The sequence below is a fragment of the Salmo trutta genome, chromosome 12 (assembly GCF_901001165.1).
Source record: "Salmo trutta chromosome 12, fSalTru1.1, whole genome shotgun sequence".
Classification (NCBI taxonomy): Eukaryota; Metazoa; Chordata; class Actinopteri; order Salmoniformes; family Salmonidae; genus Salmo; species Salmo trutta.
Window position 1 is genome coordinate 6,007,964 of NC_042968.1, and position 23,551 is coordinate 6,031,514.

General features: G+C 41.4%; 1 protein-coding gene across 1 annotated transcript in view; it reads right to left on the minus strand.

Annotated features, from left to right (window-relative positions):
• The window catches only part of LOC115202831 (SH3 and multiple ankyrin repeat domains protein 2), a 246,326-nt gene that overhangs the window by 25,875 nt on the left and 196,900 nt on the right, over nucleotides 1-23,551 (minus strand). The window contains exons 17-18 of the mRNA XM_029766886.1: nucleotides 408-543; nucleotides 113-193 (exon numbers count right to left, since the gene is read on the minus strand). Coding sequence (XP_029622746.1) covers nucleotides 113-193; nucleotides 408-543 — 217 coding nt within the window. The remainder of the gene's footprint in view (nucleotides 1-112; nucleotides 194-407; nucleotides 544-23,551) is intronic.

The window sequence follows — 23,551 nt, forward strand, 5'->3', positions numbered from 1 at the left end:
CAGATAAATAACAAACCAATAGGGACAGAAGGGAAAGATCGAAAAGAGGGCGTGGTTAAAGAGGCTTGTCTCAGTGACTCCTTTGTGAGAGCCTATCAGATTGTTCCTTTACCTAGTTCTTCCAATTCAGAGGTCATAGACTTGGAGCGCATAGACAGGGCTGTGGTGGGGGCTCTCTTTGGCGGTGGGGGGGCTAAGAGAAAGAGAGAGATGGAGAGAGATAAAGAGAGAGAGAGGCAGAGACAGAAAAATTAATTAGGAATTTGGCCTTTATTGGCACATTTCAACACCCAAAATCCATTTAGCGTTTTCACATGAGTATTGGTTGTTGGGGCAGCATTGTGCCGCTACTGAGGTGGTGCGTACCTTTTTCTAGCATAGCATAAAGTGGTGTAGGGCTGTAGTACCTTTTTTGCGTGCGGTGTCCTCAGGGTCCATGTTCCTGCTGACCGTTACCACTTTGATGATGAGGCTGTTCCCTGCATGACGGATCATGTTGACCACCTGCCTGTGGCCCACCTTCACCACGTTCTCCTGGTTGACCTAACAACACACACAACACACACTCTTACAATACACATATTTATATATCTGTGCTCTAACACACACACACGCATGCACACACACGCACAAACACACAAATACAACAGTATAACACAATACAGATATGACAGTGTGAATTTGGTCCAGTATCCATGGAAACCTAATCCATTCAGACATTCCAGATCAGAATGTGTGTGAGTGAAACCATGGCAACAGTAATCACAGGCACCACGTTCACTTGTAATGCCAGAGCACAGACCCCATGTGATACTAACACACACAGAGAGAGCGATAGAGCGAGAAAAATAGGTATTTAGGGAATTTGATACATTGTATCAGAAAGACAACCAAGTTGTTCCTCACATATATTTTTACAAGAGAAACTGTTGAATTATTCAACATTTTAAGAAATGGGGATCACACAATACTAAAACTGGAATGACCGTCTCAGTAACGGTTGCACAAAAAGAACTGTGTGCAAACCACGCCCCCCCCCAAACATTGGAATGAGCGCCTGCCTCTAACGGGGCTTGGTGTGGGCTGGCTTGTGTAGGGCTGATAAGGGCTAGCCTGTGTTTGGCTATTCTAGGCTAACCCGTGTCAGGCTGGTGTGAGCTTGGTGCGGGATAACCCACATTGGGTTTGGTGTGGGCTAGCCTGTGTTGGGTTTATGTGGGCTAGCCTGTGTTGGACTGGTGTAGGCTAGCCCATGTTGGGCTTACATGGGATTGGTGTGGGCTAGCCTGTGTAGGAATTGTTGTGGGCTAGCAGGTGTTGAGTTGGTGTGGGCTTGGTGTGCGCTACTGTGCTTTTTTACCTTGTCAGCTCGGGGATTCGATCCAGCAACCTTTCGGTTACTGGCCCAACGCCTCTTGCAACAGCTGCATAGTGCGGATCCCTGCCTATATAAAGTTTGAGGGAGTTCGTCCCTTCTAACCTCCCCATGGTATTGTGCTATATTCTGTTGAAAACAAGTTTAACTTAAGAAGACCACGAATGGGGATTTTATTGCTCAATCTAATTAATGCTGAATTTTCTTTTTTTTATAGGCCTAATCCACTGACGTCAGTTCAACATCTAGTTTTGATTTACATTTGATTAAGTTGTCAACTAAGGTGAATTCAATGTCAAATCAACCAAATAATTCACCATGTCATTGGATTTCGGTTAAAAGTTGGGTGAAAAAAAGACTAAATCCCCTTACGTTCATGCCTTTTTGCAAATTCAATCAATTTTCCATGTTGATTCAATATCATCACATTTGAATTTTTTGGTTGGAATGACATGTAAATAATGCTGATTCAACCAGTTTTTGCCCAGTGGGAATGGACACATGCTCTAACTCGCACACCTTTGATAGACTTAACACCTGCAAATTATTGCGATATTATAGTGACACCAACAAAAATGTAAACAATATATAGACCTGTAGCAAATGCAGCATACAACATACATTTTTCACATGCAAATACAATGGCACTTTCGGTAGTACTCGGTAGCATGCCATTCCGAGAGCAGCATTTATTTTTCAACTCGAAGCAATAAGTCCAATCAGTCCTTAATGACAACAAAATCATGAACAACAGAATAGGCTAATAAGTCCTCCGTTGTGGGGTTATGCTCAGGTAAAACAATTTGGCTAATCTATATTTCCATGTCCTCTTCTTGAATATCAAGGGGTATTATTATTGGAATGACTGAAAATCTAACATACTCTGTTTCTTTATGTAAAGATTTAGCCTAATCGTATTATTATCTGTAGTAGAAAACAATGGGTTAGGAGATGCCAACATAACCAACCCATAAAGTAAAATGCAACACCATTTATGGCCAGCTATGTAAACTCTAACATTGATTTATCCTGCAACAGATTTACTTCAATTGGTAATATTCATTATTGTCTTCATCTAATGCGTCTTAAGCAGGTTGACATTTATTGGGGTGAGTCTTGTCCTTGCGGCAGAACTGAGAGATTTCCACTAGATGGGCCAGCTGCAAAGTAAAAATGGGCTATATTGTAACAATTAATGAAAACAAAAATGTATTTTTTTTAACTTAATTTTAAGGTTAGCGTTAGGCATTAGGCTTAGGAGTGTGGTTAAGGTTAGGGCTAAGGTTAAAAATGAGATTTTATGACATTGTGGATGTGCCAGCTAGGGACCACTCTGCAGAGCTGCCTCCAGAACAAGTTTCATGACGAAAAACGCGAACCTGCGCCTCTTAGGGGGAAGAAGTATAAAAGTAACTGGAAGTAATTTGATTACGTTACTGAGCTTTGGTAATTCAAAAGTTATGTTACTGATTACATTTTTGGACAGGCAACTAGTAACTGTAACGGATTACATTTAGAAACTAACCTACCCAACGCTGGGTACCAGTTTGAGTTTTTCCAACAACATCTTAACTAGCGTTGAATGGCGGGAACCTGGTTACTAGCTATGGTCACTAGCTGGCACATCCACAATGTCATAAAATCTGATTTTAACCTAACCTTAACACTAACTTTAACCACACTTCTAAGCCACTTCATCTCATATGTATGTATTGTATTCTATTCTATTCTACTGTATCTTAGTCTATGCCGCTCCGACATTGCTCATCCAAATATTTACATATTCTTAATTCCTTGCCTTTACTTTGGATTTGTGTTTATTGTGTGCATTGTTGTGAAATTGTTAGACATTACTTGTTAGATATTACTGCACTGTTGGAGCTAGAAACACAAGCATTTCGCTACACCCACAATAACATCTGCTAAACACGTGTATGTGACCAATAAAGTCACTCCCTTTTCCCGGGATAACTGTGAGTACTTGTACGTTTATAATAAATTATTCATACAAACAGCATGGTGTGAAATGGAACTGTTAAATTAGGCTATATGTGATGTCTAAATCTGGTTTCTGCATGACGAATCAACGCTCAAGGTGGGGACAGACAGCCCATCTCAGTATGGAGCGTAGTTCACAATGCATGTAGATTTAGAGTACTCATATCATCCGGTAGGCCTACATTTGATGCAGCATAGCATATGCTACAGTAATATAAAGACAGAATGTGTGTCTAATTTCATCATCTCCATCTGGCTTTCGGGGGTCACCTTGTTTTTTAATTGTAAAGATTATACTTTTTTAATTGTAGCTGCAGAGTTTTAAAACAGCCTATCACTCGAATATCATTGCACTCTCGCAGTCTTTCTCTCTCTCCATCAACTCCATTCAAATTGCATCCAAAATAGATAATCCTGTTCTAGAGTTATATATAGCCCTATCTATAGATGTCCTACCTTACCTCCTTTCAGTTAATACAATCTATGCGGTATTAGCCTTATATTTAGCTAATTGTTGATGGGTTATGCATAATATGCTTCTAATTTATAGCCTCTTGTCTCTTGCGCAATACGCAAGCACCTGTGCTCCGCTGGCCTCTCCTTAAAAAATGTTCCTTAGCTCTTGGAGTCCCATGCAGGAAAAGCTAGAATAGAACTGGACAGGATTTTTTTTTGCATTTCTTATACTAATAGACTATTCAAAAAGGGGCGCAATCTCTTTTTTGCTGAATGGTAAATACAGCAGCCAGTAGAACTCACGGGAAGTTTGAAAGAGGAGCAAACGGCGATGGCGGTAGGCTATAGCAGTTATTTATTCAGACCCATAACCATTCAATCTTTGTGAAGAGAAGTGAAAGCCTTCTGCATATAATTCTAGTCATATATTATTCAAGAATGTCATTAGAATTAAGAAGATAAGGACAGAACTTACTGGAGGTAGACTAATAACATTAGGGGAAATATTATGAAAGGTATATACAGTGGTTCTTCCTTTAAAAGTTTTGAGCTTATGCCGTGGCCGTTAGTGGTAGATGGTGGCATTCTGTCATTGCACCATACTACCACAAGGGGGAGTTAGAGCGCTGATTTATCTATAGTCTAAACTGTGGCACAAATTGACTGTTCGTAAAATTCACAGCTGTGCCATATAGATTGCAAAATAGTTGGGAAGAGATTTTTGATGTACCGATTCCATGGCACATGGTTTATGAATTGACATGCAATTTTCCGTTCCTCTTGAAAGCCCTAATATTAAAAACAGTCAAATGCATTCTCTCCGTCGCCCACACACACTTTAAACATTTGGATAATAAATCATTTAAAGCATATTGAAGATAGAAGCCTCTTAATGAGTTCTGAGAGCTAACGATTATTATTATTATTAACCCTACATTAAAATTGTATAAAAGCCCATTAGAAATTCTCACAGACCAGAAATAAATCCTATTCAAAATGAATAATCAGATGTGTGTTGAAAGCTTGATTTGTTTTTACTTACAAAAGTTGAAGTCGGAAGTTTACATGCACCTTAGCCAAATACATTTAAACTCATATTTTCACAATTGCTGACATTTAATCCTAGTAAAAATTCCCTGTCTTAGGTCAGTTAGGATCACCACTTTATTTTAAGAATGTGAAATGTCAATAATAGCAGAGATAATGATTTATTTCAGCTTTTATTTCTTTCATCACATTCCCAGTGGGTCAGAAGTTCACATACACTCAATTCATATTTGGTACCATTGCCTTTAAATTGTTTAACTTGGGTCAAACGTTTTGGGTAACCTTCCACAAGCTTCCCACAATAAGTTGGGTGAATTTTGGCCCATTCCTCCTGACAGAGCTGGTGTAACTGAGTCAGGTTTGTAGGCCTCCTTGCTCGCACACGCTTTTTCAGTTCTGCCCACAAATGTTCTATTGGATTGAGGTCAGGGCTTTGTGATGGCCACTCCAATAACTTGACTTTGTTGTCCTTAAGCCATTTTGCCACAACTTTGGAAGTATGCTTGGGGTCATTGTCCATTTGGAAGACCCATTTGCGACCAATCTTTAACTTCCTGACTGATGTCTTGAGATGTTGCTTCAATATATCCACATAATTTTACTCCTCATGATGCCATCTATTTTGTGACGTGCACCAGTCCCTCCTGCAGCAAAGCACACCCACAACGTGATGCTGCCACCCCCGTGCTTCACGGTTGGGATGGTGTTCTCCGGCTTGCAAGCCTGCCCCTTTTTCCTCCAAACATAACGATGGTCATTATGGCCAAACAGTTCTATTTTTGTTTCATCAGACCAGAGGACATTTCTCCAAAAAGTACAATCTTTGTCCCCATGTGCCGTTGCAAACCGTAGTCTGGTTTTTTTATGGCGGTTTTGGAGCAGTGGCTTCTTCCTTGCTGAATGGCCTTTCAGGTTATGTTGATATAGGACTCGTTTTACTGTGGATATAGGTACCTGTTTCCTCCAGCATCTTCACAAGGTCCTTTGCTGTTGTTCTGGGATTGATTTGCACTTTTCGCACCAAAGTACGTTCATCTCTAGGAGACAGAACATGTCTCCTTCATGAGCGGTATGATGGCTGCGTGTTCCCATGGTGTTTATACTTGCGTACTATTGTTTGTACAGATGAACGTGGTGCTTTCAGGAAATTGCTCCCAAGGATGAACCGGTCTTGTGGAGGTATACAATTTTTTTCTGAGGTTGGCTGATTTATTTTGATTTTCTCATGATGTCAAGCAAAGAGACACTGAGTTTGAAGGTAGGCCTTGAAAAACGTCCACAGGTACACCTCCAATTGACTCAAATGATGTCAATTAGCCTCACAAAAGCTTCCAAAGCCATGACATAATTTTCTGGAATTTTCAAAGCTGTTTATAGGCACAGTCAATTTAGTGTACATAAACTTCTGACCCACTGGAATTGTGATACAGTGAATTATAAGTGAAAGAATCTGTCTGTAAACAATTGTTGGGAAAATGATTTGTGTCATGCACAAAGTAGATGTCCTAACCGACTTCCCAAAACTATAGTTTGTTAACCTGTTTAGGATAGGGGGCAGTATTTTCACGGCCGGATAAAAAAACGTACCGATTTAATCTGGTTATTACTCCTGCCCAGAAACTAGAATATCCATATAATTGTTTGATTTGGATAGAAAACACCCTAAAGTTTCTAAAACTGTTTGAATGGTGTCTGTGAGTATAACAGAACCCAAAACCTGAGAAGATTCTAAACAGGAAGTGCCCTCTCTGACCATTTCTTGGCCTTCTATAGCCTCTTTATCGAAAACAGAGGATCTCTGCTGTAACGTGACATTTTCTAAGACTCCCATAGGCTCTCAGAAGGCGCCAGAACGTTGAATGATGACTCTGCAGTCCCTGGGTGAAAAACAGTAGCGCATTTGGATAGTGGTCGATCTGAGAGCAATGAAAAGGGCGCGCGCGTGTACATGAAGAGTCCATTTTACATTTTCAGTCTTTGAACGAAAACGACGTCTCCCGGTCAGAATATTATCGCTATTTTACGAGAAAAATCGCATAAAAATTGATTTTAAACAGAGTTTGACATGCTTCGAAGTACGGTAATGGAATATTTAGAATTTTTTGGTCACGAAACACGCCGGCGCGTCACCCTTCGGATAGTGATTTGAACGCACAACAAAACGGAGCTATTTGGATATAACTATGGATTATTTGGAACCAAAACAACATTGGGTGTAAAGTACAAGTCCTGGGAGTGCATTCTGACGAAGAACAGCAAAGGTAATCCTATTTTTCTTATAGTAAATCTGAGTTTGGTGAGTGCCAAACTTGGTGGGTGTCAAAATAGCTAGCTATGATGGCCGGGCTATCTACTCAGAATATTGCAAAATGTGCTTTCACCGAAAGCTATTTTAAAATCTGACATAGCGATTGCATAACGGAGTTCTGTATCTATAATTCTTAAAATAAATGTTATGTTTTTTGTGAACGTTTATCGTGAGTAATTTAGTAAATTCACCGGAAGTTTCGGTGGGTATGCTAGTTCTGAACGTCAGATGCTAATGTAAAAAGCTGGTTTTTGATATAAATATGAACTTGATTGAACAAAACATGCATGTATTGTATAACATAATGTCCTAGGAGTGTCATCTGATGAAGATCATCAAAGGTTAGTGCTGCATTTAGCTGTGGTTTTGGTTTTTGTGACATTATATGCTAGCTTGAAAAATGGGTGTCTGATTATTTCTGGCTGGGTACTCTGCTGACATAATCTAATGTTTTGCTTTCGTTGTAAAGCCTTTTTGAAATCGGACAGTGTGGTTAGATAAAGGAGAGTCTTGTCTCTAAAATGGTGTAAAATAGTCATATGTTTGAAAAATTGAAGTTTTCGGATTTTCGAGGAGTTTGTATTTCGCGCCACGCCCAATCATTGGATATTGGAGTGGTGTTCCGCTAGCGGAACGTCTAGATGTAAGAGTTAACCGTACCCTCATCCTACTCCTCCTCTGTTCCTCGGGTGATGTGGAGGTTAACCCAGGCTCTGCGTGTCCCCAAGCACTCTCATTTGTTGACTTCTCTAACCGTAAAAGCCTTGGTTTCATGCATGTTAACATCAGAAGCCTCCTCCCTAAGTTTTTTTACTCACTGCTTTAGCACACTCCGCCAACCCTGATGTCCTTGCCGTGTCTGAATCCTGGCTTAGGAAGGCCACCAAATATTCTGAGATTTCCATCCCCAACTACAACATTTTCCGTCAAGATAGAATTGCCAAAGGGGGATGAGTTGCAATCCACTGCAGAGATAGCCTGCAAAGTACTGTCATACTTTCCAGGTCTATGCCCAAACAGTTCGAGCTTCAAATTTAAAAAAATAATCTCTCCAGAAATAAGTCTCTCACTGTTGCCACCTGTTATAGACCCCCCTCAGCTCCAAGCTGTGCCCTGGACACCATATGTGAATTGATTGCCCTCCATCTATCTTCAGAGTTAATTCTGTTAGGTGACCTAAACTGGGATATGCTTAACACCCCGGCAGTCCTACAATCTAAGATAGATTCCCTCAATCTCACACAAATTATCAAGGAACCCACCAGGTACAACCCTAAATCCGTAAACATGGGCACCCTCAGAGATATTATCCTGACCAACTTGCCCTCCAAATACACCTCTGCTGTTTTCAATCAGGATCTCAGCGATCACTGCCTCATTGCCTGCATCCGCAATGTGTCCGCGGTCAAACAACCACCCCTCCTCACTGTCAAACGCTCCCTAAAACACTTCTGCAAGCAGGCCTTTCTAATCGACCTGGCCCGGGTATCCTGGAAGGATATTGACCTCATCCCGTCAGTAGAGGATGCCTGGTCGTTCTTTAAAAGTAATTTCCTCACCATCTTAAATAAGCATGCCCCTTTCAAAAAATGTAGAACTTAGAACAGATATAGCCCTTGGTTCACTCCAGACCTGACTGCCCTCGACCAGCACAAAAACATCCTGTGGCAGACTGCGCTAGCATCGAATAGTCCCCGCGATATGCAACTTTTCAGTGAAGTCAGGAACCAATACACACAGGCAGTTAGGAAAGCAAAGGCTAGATTTTTCAAACAGAAACTTGAATCCTGTAGCTCTAACTCCAAAAAGTTTTGGGACACTGTAAAGTCCATGGAGAATAAGAGCACCTCCTCCCAGCTACCCACTGCACTGAGGCTAGGAAACACTGTCACCACCAATAAATCCACAATAATCGAGAATTTCAAGAAGCATTTCTCTACGGCTGGCCATGCTTTCCTCCTGGCTACCCCAACCCCGGCCAACAGCTCCACACCCACCGCAGCTACTTGCCCAAGCCTCCTCAGCTTCTCCTTCACCCAAATCCAGATAGCAGATGTTCTGAAAGAGCTGCAAAACCTGGACCCGAACAAATCAGCTGGGCTAGACAATCTGGATGATCTCTTTCTAAAATTATCCGCTGCCATTGTTGCAACCCCTATTACCAGTCTGTTCAACCTCTCTTTCGTATTGTCCGAGATCCCTAAAGATTGGAAAGTTGCCGCGGTCATCCCCCTCCTCAATGTGGGTGATACTCTAGACCCAAACTGTTACAGACCTATATCCATCCTGCCCTGCCTTTCTAAAGTATTCGAAAACCAAGTTAACAAACAGATCACTGACCATTTCGAATCCCACCATACCTTCTCCGCTGTGCAATCCGGTTTCCGAGCTGGTCACAGGTGCACCTCAGCCACGCTCAAGGTACTAAACGGTATCATAACCGCCATCGATAAAAGACAGTACTGTGCAGCCGTCTTCATCGACCAGGCCAAGGCTTTCGACTCTGTCAATCACCACATTCTTATAGGCAGACTCAACAGCCTTGGTTTCTCAAATGACTGCCTCGCCTGGTTCACCAACTACTTCTCAGACAGAGTTCAGTGTGTCAAATCGAAGGGCCTGTTGTCCGTACCTCTGGCAGTCTCTATGGGGTACCACAGGGTTCAATTCTCGGGCCGACTCTTTTCTCTGTATATATCAACGATGTTGTTCTTGCTGCGGGTGATTCCCTGATCCACCTCTACGCAGACGACACCATTCTGTATACATCTGGCCCTTCTTTGGACACTGTGTTAACAAACCTCTAAACGAGCGTCAATGCCATACAACACTCCTTTCGTGGCCTCCAACTAGTAAACACTAGTAAAACTAAATGCATGCTTTTCAACCGATCGCTGCCCGCACCCGCCCGCCCGACTAGCATCACTTCTCTGGACGGTTCTGACTTAGAATATGTGGACAACTACAAATACCAAGGTGTCTGGCTAGACTGTAAACTTTCCTTCCAGACTCATATTAAACATCTCCAATCCAAAATGAAATCTAGAATCGGCTTCCTATTTCGCAACAAAGCCTCCTTCACTCACGCTGCCAAACATTCCCTCGTAAAACTGACTATCCTACCGATCCTCAACTTCGGCGATGTCATTTACAAAATAGCCTCCAACACTCTACTCAGCAAACTGGATGCAGTCTATCACAGTGCCATCCGTTTTGTCACCAAAGCCCCATATACTACCCACCACTGCACCCTGTATGCTCTCGTTGGCTGGCCCTTGCTACATATTCGTCGCCAGACCCACTGGCTCCAGGTCATCTATAAGTTTTTGCTAGGTAAAGCTGCGCCTTATCTCAGCTCACTGGTCACCATAACACCCACCCGTAGCACGCGCTCCAGCAGGTATACCTCTCTGTTCATCCCCAAAGCCAACACCTGCTTTGGCCGTCTTTCCTTCTAGTTCTTTGCTGCCAATGACTGGAACGAATTGCAAAAATCGCTGAAGTTGGAGACATATCTCCCTCACTAACTTTAAGCATCAGCTATCTGAGCAGCTTACCGATCGCTGCAGCTGGACACAGCCCATCTGTAAATAGCCCATCCAATCTACCAACCTCATCCCCATATTGTTTTTGTTAACTTTTTTGCTTTCTTGCACACCAGTATTTCTACTTGCACATCATCATCTGCACATCTATCACTCCAGTGTGAATTTGCTAAATTGTAATTACTTCGCTACTATGGCCTATTTATTGCCTTACATCCTCACGCAATTTGAGAACTTGTTCTCAACTGGCCTACCTGGTTAAATAAAGGGGAAATAAAACAAATATTAAAAAAATTCAAATCTCAAAATGGTAGGTACCCTGTATCAGTCAACTGAATTCCAGCAGTCTTATCAGTCTACTCTGGCCTATTTGGAGTACACAGTGAGAGCATGCATAATTTACAATAGCAAAAGACCAAGACGAATGGGTGCCCATGCTGCACGTTGTAAAATATCTGAATGAAAACGACTCAGATGGTGGAGAATAAATGAATCATGACATCTCTGATGATTATTTTTCTGATTCTGAGCCTCAGCCTAAACCTACACTGCTGAGGCTTAAGCACAAAAAAGCCATAACGGTGCGCACTGAGCCAGTGCCCGCACCACCACCAAATGAAACCGTGAGAGAGGAGAGAGGAAGGGACAGCACCATTTGGATGGAACAAGCTGGTGACAATGCTACAGGCCAATTATCAGCACAAAATGTTATCACTGAGAGAGTAGACCCTACATCTCAAGAAAAAAAACTACATCAGCATTTATGTTATATTAATTATAATTTTTGGTATTCTTCTAATTTTTGGACATTCATAAACACAACCAAATTATTATTTTTGGGATAGCATATATGACATTTATTAATTACACTGTTAGATGTTGCAGTCAGAATGACTGCTCATTAGCTTGAAGGGAGGTCCCTTGAAGCACACTCGTTCTAGTGTTAAATAAAACCGAACCATAACAGTTTATCTTAGCCCATAGACTACTTTCAGAGTGAGGAACCATCTAACATTAAGTTGTAAAATCCTGAACTTTGCCTTTAAGTGATCATTATGAGGAAGTTGGTTGTCCTGCAGATAAGAAAGGTCATGCCCATTCAAAGATGAACCAAACACAAAGTCTATTCACACTAATGTTATCTCCCTTATTACAGGACCAGGGGCACAGACCATCGTCAATGAGAGTGTACAGAAAAGCATACACACTACAGAACTGTCTTTGGATAACAAGTGCGAGAGCAGTGTGTGTTTGTGATGTGTGTGAGTGTGTGTGTGTGTGAGTGAGTGAGTGAGTGAGTGAGTGAGTGAGTGAGTGAGTGAGTGAGTGAGAGAGAGCGAGGGAGAGATCGGGGAGACAGAGACAGAGAGAGAGAGAGACAGTGAGTCCGGGGAGACAGAGACAGAGAGAGAGACAGTGAGTCCGGGGAGACAGAGAGAGACAGTGAGTCCGGGGAGACAGAGACAGAGAGAGACAGTGAGTCCGGGGAGACAGAGACAGAGAGAGAGAGAGAGAGACAGTGAGTCCGGGGAGACAGAGACAGAGAGAGAGAGAGAGAGAGACAGTGAGTCCGGGGAGACAGAGACAGAGAGAGACAGTGAGTCCGGGGAGACAGAGAGAGAGAGACATTGAGATCCAGAGATTTCATTAAATGTATTATTTTAAAGAGAGAGAGAGTGTGTGAATATATGAGTGTGTTGTGTAAGAGGGGCTTTTATGTTGAACGCAGGCAGGTTACTTGTTAAACCCATAATGGAGGGGCTGTACATTTGTGGAAGATTAGAAGCACAGCCTCTTATCTTGTGGTGTGTGTTTGTGTGTATTCCCTTGATGAAAGTGGGAACAGGGAGACTTCAAAGTAGGCTCATTAAACGTTACCTGCTTTCCAGAGTGTGTGAGTGCATCATTGTGTGTTTGACTGTGTGTGTTTGTGTGCCTAAGGCAGAGAAATGATGTGTGTGTGTAAATGTTTGGTGAGTACGCATCGTGGTGTATTTGTTTGTGTATTTATGGTGAATCCTTCTGTGTCTGAATGAGTGTGCTTGTAGTGATGACGCACAACTCCAGCTAGAAGAATCTGGATTCTGATGAATCATGCTGCTGAGCACGGAACTATCAAAGGATGAGTACACACACACACACACTCACGCACGCACGCACACGCACACGCACACACATTTTACACACACATAAACTGGATGATTTCGAATATTCTTGAGAAAGGAACATCATGATAAGGGTGATGAGGCTGAATCATTGTAGTTGCATTACACTATACACCAGGATGCCTGTAATATAATGGATTTTAACCAATGCTTTATAATTCTTACAGATTTATACTTATCCATTAAAATGCATCATATCAGCTACCAAAGCGAAGACCATAGCTTCTGTAATGATAATAAGTTAATGAACTATCAGCCAACATTTAAATGATCTATAATAAAAGCAGTGGAGGCTGCTGAGGGGAGAACGGCTCATAATAATGGCCAGAACGGAGCAAATGGAAACACCTGGAAGCCATCTGATGTATTTGATACTATTCTACTCATCCCGCTCCAGCATTAACACAAGCCCGTTCTCCCCAATTAAGGTGCCCACAACCTCCTCTGAATAAAGGGTGTAGTGATACACAACAAACAAGGTTTGGACTGATGTGACATAACATTGGTCTACTCCGCCTTTATTTCCTTCCTCTGAGCCCAGGGTTTCAGACCTGACCAATAAGGTTTGATTCCTGCGCTCTCTGCCGATGACCGAGTGTCTCTCTGACGCACATGTTCAGAAGGCTTCTCCCTCCGCGTGCATCATTATCATCAGCATTATGCAAGCAGGCACAATGCGCCGATGGTTGCTAGATGACCGTTGCCCTGCATAACCTTTCTAAGTGGGAGTGCGGTGTTGCTGTATGAAAAAAGGCAAGTACCATTTATTATTAAAGGGGTTGGGTTGACATTCTGTGTTTTTCCATCTGTGGTGTTTTCACAAATGTAACCCATTTAATCTCTCGCAGTACGACAGCCATCCTAACATTTTATTATTACTCCAGGTTTTGACAGTGTGTGTTTTGTTTTGGTGCCTTTTTGAAGAAGATGAAAGGAGTTCCCACAGCAGCAATGTGTTCATGCGGGATCTTGATTGTATCTGTGTGACTAAATTATTTATGTGCTACGATCGTATCCACTCCCGATGCTATTTTAAGACTGTGTGTGTGTACTGTGTGTGAGTGAGTGTGTGCGCACGTGCATGCAAGCGTGTGTGTGACTCTAGGGAAGAGAGCTACAGTATTGATATGTGTAATGGAAGGGGAGTGTAACTCACCACATTAAAACCACATACCGCAACAACTAACAGTTACCCTGGGAGAGACCAGTGGGCCAGAAGACTCTAGACCAGGATTGGGTTTCACAGAGATCAATACATTAGCCGGCTAACACTAATTTGAATATTAGTGAGGGAGTAACAAGTCTGGAATACCTGTACTATGCCCATTTTAAGTGAATAGCCATATAGGGAGGGGATGAAACGCATCCAAACACAACCCTTTTCATGTCTGGCAATAAAGAGCACAACATTTTTGTCAACATTAACACAACTATGCCATTCCCATAACCCAGGTTCAAATACTCTAGCTGAACCGCAGCTTGTGTCTATCAATGTTGTTGTCCAAACAACCAAGATTTGACCCAATGCTAAGCGCTAAATACTAGATTCACCTGATTATTTTTTTAACCTTGTGTGTGTGCGCGTGTGTGTGTGTGTGTGTGTGTGTGTGTGTGTGTGTGTGTGTGTGTGTGTGTGTGTGTGTGTGTGTGTGTGTGTGTGTGTGTGTGTGTGTGTGTGTGAGAGAGTTAGCCAGCTGTGAGAAAACCTTTGTAGTCTCAATCTCCTCAGTAGGAGAGCTGCCTAAAGGCATGGATTGGCTAACCACTGCTCCAGGTGCACCCTGGGTAACGAAGAGAACCTGTGTTCATTTTACACCCCTGTGCTTCGGCAGGGAAGCTACAAGCCCGCCTGATTGGCCTTCTAAATGGCGAGTGTAGACACACATCCTGTGTCTGTTCGGGCCATCTGTCTTGAGCTGGGACGGGCAGGAATTTTAAATGGTTTCTCCTGTTGATACCGTTTAAGTCATATGGTTTCTTGTTTTTTATACAGCATCTTCAACAGAATTTGAGCTTTAACAGAGCTCTTGTCTAAAGAGTCCAATATGACCTAATTTAGCAAATACATTTCCTGGAGTGTCCGTGTCATTTAAGTCCTCAAACCTTACCACAAGGTTGGTAAAAAAAAGTACATTGTGTTGCAACTAAAACCCCATTTGCACGGGACTTATATTACTATAGAACGTCAGTTAAGTAATTATTACGCAAGCGTGTTAGTTTTTCCAGTGGACAATTCAGATGGGATTAGTTTTACCAAACTGCCCCCTGTAATTCTTGTTTTTATCTTATTCAAAATTGTGACTCATTTTAGGAAACTAGGCGTATGTCGCACATCACTAATTCACAGGAGAGGCATGTGAACGTAAAAAAATAAGGTAAATAATATATATTTTTTTGTTGGCAGAAATGTCTTCTGGAACATGTGAACTTGTGAACTTCTATCTCAAGGCCATCAGACTGTTAAACAGCCATCACTAACATTGAGTGGCTGCTGCCAACATACTGACTCAACTCTAGCCACTTTAATAAAGGAAAAATTGTATCACTAATAAATAAATAATAATAAATGTAACACTAGCCACTTTAAACAATGCCACTTTATATAATGTTTACATACCCTACATTACTCATCTCATATGTACATACCGTAATTTCCGGACTATAAGCCGCAACTTTTTTCCCACGCTTTGAACCTCGCGGCTTAAACAATGACGCGGCTAATATATGGATTTTTCCCGCTTTCAATTTTTTTTTTCAAAAAAAAACACATTCTGTGACGTGCTCAGTTTTTTGGCGGCATGAAGCTTTCATTAGACCAATGAAATTGCCGAACGGGTTAAGGTCAAACAACTTTTTTGTTTACTGTTAGATTAAATCGAGCGCTCTCAAACTTCCCATCATTCTGATTACGGTAGTCATTTTGACACCCTCATCATGGCAAAGACACGGAGAAATGCATATGATGCAGCTTTCAAGTTGAAGGCGATTGATCTGGCTGTTGGAAAAGGAAATAGAGCTGCTGCACGGGAGCTTGGTCTTAATGAGTCGATGATAAGACGTTGGAAACAGCAGCGTGAGGAATTGACTCAGTGCAAAAAGACAACTAAAGCTTACTGCTAATTTTTAATTTTTTGTTACAAGCCGTGTTTCATTAAAGCCTATTTATTTTTGTTACAAGCCGTGTTTCGTTAAAGCCTATTTATTTTTGTTACAAGCCATGTTTCGTTAAAGCCTATTTATTTTTGTTACAAGCCGTGTTTCGCTAAAGCCTGTGTAAAGTTCATTTGTTTCAATGTACCGGTAGGCACCTGCGGCTTATAGACATGTGCGGCTTATTTATGTTCAAAATAAAAAAAATGTTTTAATTCAGTGGGTGCGGCTTATATTCAGGTGCGCTCAAAAGTCCGGAAATTACAGTACTGTACTCTATACCATCTACTGCATCTTGCCTATGCCGTTCGGCCATCACTCATTCATATATTTTTATGTACATATTCTTATTCATTCCTTTACACTTGTGTGTATAAGGTAGTTGTTGTGAAATTGTTAGGTTAGATTACTTGTTAGATATTACTGCATGGTCGGAACTAGAAGCACAAGCATTTCGCTACACTCGCATTAACATCTGCTAACCATGTGTATGTGACAAATAAAATTTGATTTCATTTTGAACTTTCATGAGCCTTAATAACAAACTTGTATGCCATCTGTAAATATGAATAAAATTGTTAAATTACAAGCCTAGTTGGTTTAGCCACGGAAAAAGTCAGGAACTTTCCTGCTAGCCATTATTGGCTGAGATAATGGATGGGCTGGACATGCCAAGAGATGACTTCGAATTGGTCTGCCATGTAGCACACTTCTGTCTATAATGAGCTACTCAGTATGTGTAGGTAATCCTTTCTAATGCAGATTCTTTTGAAAGATAGCTCTCCACTTTCTGGAGGACAGAATTTTGAAATCAGTGGAATGCTCAGTGGAAGCAGAGTATGATAGCTAAGGAAATTGAGAAAATTCAGGCGTTTGATTGCAAATGCGGAGGGAGTCGAAAAGAGAACAGAGAAGGCTGTTGTATAAAACATCTGTCTCCGGATCACATCTTCAAACTAAGGGCAACCATGGCATCCTAACAGAAAGGGAGAAGCGTTCATCCATGTATACGGGTAAGAGAGCCTAGCTAGCTACATTTTCAGATATTTTACGTTTATAAATTTGTCAGAAAGTTGTTTTCATTGCAAGTTAAAGTGTACTGTTAGCTAGCTAGCTAACGTTAGCTGGCTGACCCGCTAGCTAACGTTACGTGTATGATCTGTGTAGTAATACTATTTGTATCTCAGAGCCATTTGCATTGATAGTTATACCCTAATGTTAGATAGATAGCCAACATTGAACCTAGTTGGTTAGCTTTAGCTACCTGTAGATTCATGCAGGGTAGTAACATTATGAGTTGGGATTATGGTTCATTGTTTAGATAGCTAGCTACATGTCTAAACAAAAGACTACACTATGCAAGTAACCATTTCACAGTACCGTTTACACCTCCTGTATCCTGTGCATGTGACAAATAAACGTTTGATTTTATTTGATATAGTGTGTGTTTACCAGAGACAGTAATGTGAAGAACAACATGATCTGCACCAAACTCAAATATGGATGTAATGTTAGGCAAATGAGACAGTTTTAAAATTCTCTGGTAGAATGCCCTTCTTTTGTTTCTTCACACTCTATTTTCTGTAATTAGCAAGCCATTTAACTTGTAAGTAATAACGAATGACAACTGTATACAGACATGTCAATAGACGTAGTATAAACCAGCCTTTAGTCTTGAAATCTTTGGTTGCTTAGTACACGACCATATTCACTGTTTAACACATGGCCTCACATGTGAATACATAAAGAGATGGGTGGGGCTAAGGCTTAAGAGGGTGTGAACAATGCTGAATGGGTGTAGACAAAGAGGAGCTCTCCAGGCGGTGTTCCAAAAAGGCCAATTTTCTCAAAAGTGGGGTTACAAGTTTATCAACTTTCAAAGCAGAATTCCTTTCCTATTGTTCCTCAACTGTAGTGTATGATAAACAATTTTCTAGCTCTGAGTCTCTACTTTTATCCATTGTAAAAAACACAATTTCAAATGTAGCTACATAAGACCTAATCGAGCCGGTCGGTCGTAACTGACCATTATAACGGAAGCATGGAGGCTGTTCTAGGCGTGAAGATATTTCAACTTGTCTAGGGATAACTTAATATTGGCTTTCAGTTTGGAGAAAGTCGAAATAATATCAATAATAACTATGAACTGCATGCAGACATTTAATTCATTGACATATTTGTCAGTGTCACGTCCTGGCCAGTATATAAGGTTAATTGTTTTGTAGTTTGGTCAGGGCGTGACAGAGGGTATTTGTTTTATGTGGTTCAGGGTGGTGTGTTTGTTCAAAGGGGGTGTTTGATTTAGTATTTCCGGGGTTTTGGTTTATAGTCTATGTTTATGTATTTCTATGTCTAGTCTGGTGAGTGTGTTTCTATATTGGTTAATTGGGGTTGGGACTCTCAGTTGAAGGCAGGTGTTGTCTATCTGCCTTTGATTGAGAGTCCCATATATAAGGGTGTGTTTGTTTGTGATTTGTGGGTGATTGTTCTGTGTTCAGCCCTAGGCTTTGCCAGACTGTTTTGTTGTTCGTTCGTTTTCGTGGTTTGTTTGTTTTGGAGTGTTCTTTTGATTGTTAAATAAAAGTCAAAATGAGCATACACGTACCTGCTGCATTTTGGTCCTCATTCACCGACGACAACCGTGACAGTCAGTTTATAAATACATTGGCTCATTAATATTGGATTAATATTTTAAAAGAGAAATAGGCACTGGAAAAGTTAATATATAACAAAGTGTCATATTGCCGCGTGAATGAGGCAACGGGCAAAAAACATAGCACTTAGATTTAAGCATCAATTGGTTCCTATGTTATTACCCAAACTAGGTGCATCGCCTGTTAAACTCTGTATATGCACCCCCCCATTGAATTAATAAAAAAATGTATGTTAATAACAAAAATAACAATAAATAAATGCTAAAATAAATGTGTATATAGACTTAACCACTTCAGCATGCTTTTGTGGCACGGGCCAGAAGGTAGAGGGTTCTCTGACCACAACAGACGAGCTCACTCTCCCTGCCTGTGTCATTACACTACAATTAGAGCTGGCTGCAGACAATGATCAGCTAGGGGGAAATCAGATTCTCAAAATGTTTATGCTATATTTATAATTATATAAAATATATGCAATGAATTTTCCACCAACAGGTTCCTGTGCCAATGCTCCACACAACCAATAAGCAAAGCATAACTGCATACTGATTAGCGACTTCAGGCACTTCAACATCATGATTTGTGTTTTCAACATCACAATCAAAGAGTATGTCATTCCTGACAAACAGAAAATACATCCCTCCTTACCTTGTACCCATTATCGAAGACTTGGCTTGACATTCTCTGAATGCCATTAAACATTTTTTTTGTAACATGTCTCTTTCCATTCATCAAATGTACAGTTTGGATGCTGGAATTAGTGGAGTGGACGAACGTGTGCAGGTGGCCTACAGAAGACTTTGAAGTAGCCTAATCAGATTAAAACATTGTGACTGGTTGTGTTTACGCCACACATAAAACTAAAAGGTAATAAATACTTTTGCAAAACAACTCGAGGCAAAAGAATGGCCAGACCTCCTTAGCCATTGCACCAGCTGTCGTCATCTCGAGTTCTATGGTAAGAAACACAATGGTTCCCGGGGCAAAAACCCTGCGATATCCTGGAGCATGAGTACAGGACATTAAAAGTCTGCTTCCGACCATTCTACGACAGCTCCCGGGAGTTGACGCTGTCGTAGTCCATGTGGTGTCAAACGACATTAGGAGGGCTAGCTCGGAACTTCTGAAAATTAATTTTAAAGAGCTGATTCTAGCGCTGAAAGATTCCAAAAAGCGGCCAATTATTTTTGGTCTGGTACCATCGTTAGGCCGCGAGTGTGAAAGATTCAGGCTACTGGCATTACACGCATGGCTAAAAGATTGCAGTAGCTCTGTTGGAATCACTTTTACAGATAACTTTGACACTTTCTGGAAACAGAAGATGCTCTACAGGAATGATGGAGTCCAGCTGAATCCTCTTGACTCCTGGACTTATCAATGACCGAAGCCCAACTCAGTTAATCCCTACCATTGTGTTGCTGAGGTGTCATAATTCTGCAGCAAATGTACATTATCCCTGGGGCGTTGGCAGACACAATGTAAGTAACCTAATGTATGCCCCTCTAACTGCCCTGAATGCCTCTGTTGATCCTTCAGCTATTGTATGCAGTAATCATGTGCCTATGAACCAGAGTTATACTGTTAGCACTGAGGAGGTGTGCCCTAGTAGAAAGTCCAATGTGTGCAGCTCAGCCTGCACTATCAGCTCAAACATAAATAACATGAGAATATCTACTTCTGCTAAGCTTCCCAGTAAAGCTATAAAAACAATCAAGCATCCCAGAAAAGTGCTAAAAACAGCGCACATTAACATGTGTAGTCTAAGAAACAAGATTCAAGAAATGTATATATGAATCATGAAACTTTTTCTTGAATGGGCAGCTTGATGAAAGCCAGTCAATATTTAAATCGGCAAGAAAACATACCTCTCTCTTGGTATCACATACATTATCAAGCATTTCACACGTTATCCAGATACTGACTGTTAGCACTTGGTGTCTATAGCAGCTTCCCACCAGAATGGGCTTTAAGTAAGGCAGATGAACCTGTAGCCATATTACTTCAACAGTCCTTATCATGAGACCCTCTCTAAGCTTTACAGGAATGTGGTTCTAAATATAAACGGTCACACCTCCACCTTTGGCATTTCTGTATTTTCTGTAGATCTTATAACCATGTATTGCTACCACTGTATTATCAAAGGTGTTATCTAAGTGAGTTTCAGAAATGTCAGAAGATGAATGTCATCTGTAAATAGCAAATTATTGATTTCATGAACCTTGTTTCTTAAGCTACATATGTTAACGTGGGCTATTTTTAACACTTTTCTGGAATGCTTGACAGTTTTCATTGCTTTACTGAGAAGCTGAGCAGAAGCACACATGCTCGTGTTATTTATGTTAGTGCAGGGTGAGCTGCACACACTTCCTACTAGGGCACACCGCCTCAGTGCTAACAGTATAACTTTGGTTCATAGGCACATGATTACTGCATAGAGTTAGGGGAACATAAATTAGGTGATCCCATCCTCCAAATGATTTGGGTGGATCCCATCCTCCTTATAAAATGAGCTTTGTTTCCAGAAGGTATCAAAATTGTCAATAAATGTCACAACCACAGAGCTACAATAGTCTCGTAGCCATGGAGGGATAATAGTCTGCTTAAACATTCAAGGCAACAATTTAGGGAGGGCACAGGACCAGATATTATGGGGCGTTTGTTGGTGTCAAACAGAGACCCAATCAGTTCTTTAAAATCCATCTTCAGCTGTTCTGAGCTGCCCTTCATAATGTAATTGAATCCCACATGAACTATGCTAGACTAAATTTCCTGATGCTTGTTTAAAATGATTAGGAACAGCTTATTGATGTCCTGTATTCGTGGTCTTGGATAGCACAACGTTTTTGCTCCAGGGACTGAGACATTTCTCACCACTGATCTGCCCAATACAATGGCCGGAGAAAGGGACGGAGAAATCAGCCCATTCCTACATCACACACAATTCGTTAAACCTTTCACAGTCACGCGAAAAGCAGCATAGCACATGCCCGCTGCTCCTGGCGATAGGTCCCACAGCAGGCAGTTGTCCGTCAGCTCCAGAGAGAGGGAAAGGAGCCGAACTCTGCAACGAAGCCGCTGCTGGAGTCAGCACAGCCGCCACAGACACAGGCAATCCCAGCGATGAAGGCGCAGAAAAATCAGGTACCAGTGCGGTGAAGCTATCCCTTATGTCAATCTGCTCCGAACCTCTCGCAGACACTTCAGTCCACTTAGAAGAATGCCGCTGCCTTCGGTTTCCACGACTTGTGTCATGGGACCAGCACTGATTAGAACAATCCTCTTGCTGTTCTCTGTCTACTCCACTACAAGATGGAGTAGGAAAAGCAGATGGAGACGACTTCCTCGGCAGGCAAGTTCCAGGTAGCACAGGCCATTTGGATAGGGAAAGATAACAAGGCGGGGATACATCCATCAGGCCCGAGCAGCGTCCAGCCACAGGAGTTGAGAAGGAGAAAGTTCCAATTTGCATTTTCCCCAAAAGTTCGCACAGCACTGAAATTTGCTTGCTAAGTATAGCTACCTCATTCCTGTAATCTTCCGAAAAACAAACAATTGCTGTATTGGAACTACGGATTGTTAATATTGTCCTGGATAAGAGAGTAATAAACACAGCTTCTACAGCGCTGGAGACATTCGTTAGCTATTCCAGGCGAAGCGGGCTCCATTGCAATCTAGCTAGCTGGCTGGCTAGTTGGTAGCAGGTGTTGACACAAACACTTATGAACAAAATAAAAATAAACAAAATAAAACTTCGGAAAAATCAGGCCAAAACAACAGGTCGAGACGCAGGAGGTATCTGAGTTTGTGACCGGAGTTAAAAACAAATTAATGGAAACTATTTCATAAAAACAGCAGACGGAGTGTAAACAGTAAACTGATCTATGTGGAATAATGTGGAAATTGAGCAAGTTGAAGTGACTAAACTGCTTGGAGTAACCCTGGATTTGAAATTGTCATGGTCAATACATGTTGATACAACAGTAGCTAAGATGGGGAGAAGTCTGTCCATAATAAAGCTCTGCTCTGCCTTCTTAACAACACCATCAACAAGGCAGGTCCTACAGGCCCTAGTTTTGTCGCACCGGGACTACTGTTCAGTCGTGTGGTCAGGTGCCACACAGAGGGACCTTGGAATATTACAATTGGCTCAGAACAGGGCAGCACGGTTGGCCCTTAAATGTACACGGAGAGCTAACATTAATAATATGCATGTCAATCTTTCCTGGCTCAAAGTGGAGGAGAGATTGACTTCATCACTATTTGTTTTTGTAAGAAGTGTTGACATGCTGAATGCACCGAGCTGTCTGTTTAAACTAGCAGCACACAACTTGGACACCCATTCATATACCACAAGACATGCCACCAGTGGTCTCTTCAGAATCCCCATGACTACATGGTACTCAATTCCACATCAGGTAACTGATGGAAGCAGAAGAATCAGATCAACAAAAAAATGATAATACACCTTATGGAACAGCGCTGACTGTGAAGAGATACACACAGGTACGGGCACACGCATACGCACATACGCACACGCATTCCACACACATGTACTTTGTAAAATTGTTGTATGGTGACATTTTGTATGGTAGATATGTAGTGTTGTAATAATGTTATATGATGTACTGTTTTATCTTTTGTTTTATGTGTAATGTAAGTGACTTAATGTGTTTGGACCCCAGGAAGAGTAGCTGCTGCCTAATAAATACAAATACAACTACAAAATCATATTCACAAAGTTGGTGTGAAGATGGGGAGGGGTATGTCTGTTATAAAAAGATGTCCTGCGTTTTTGACAAAAATAAACTGTACTAATTGTTCAGGCTCTGGTCTTGTCCCATCTTGATTACTGT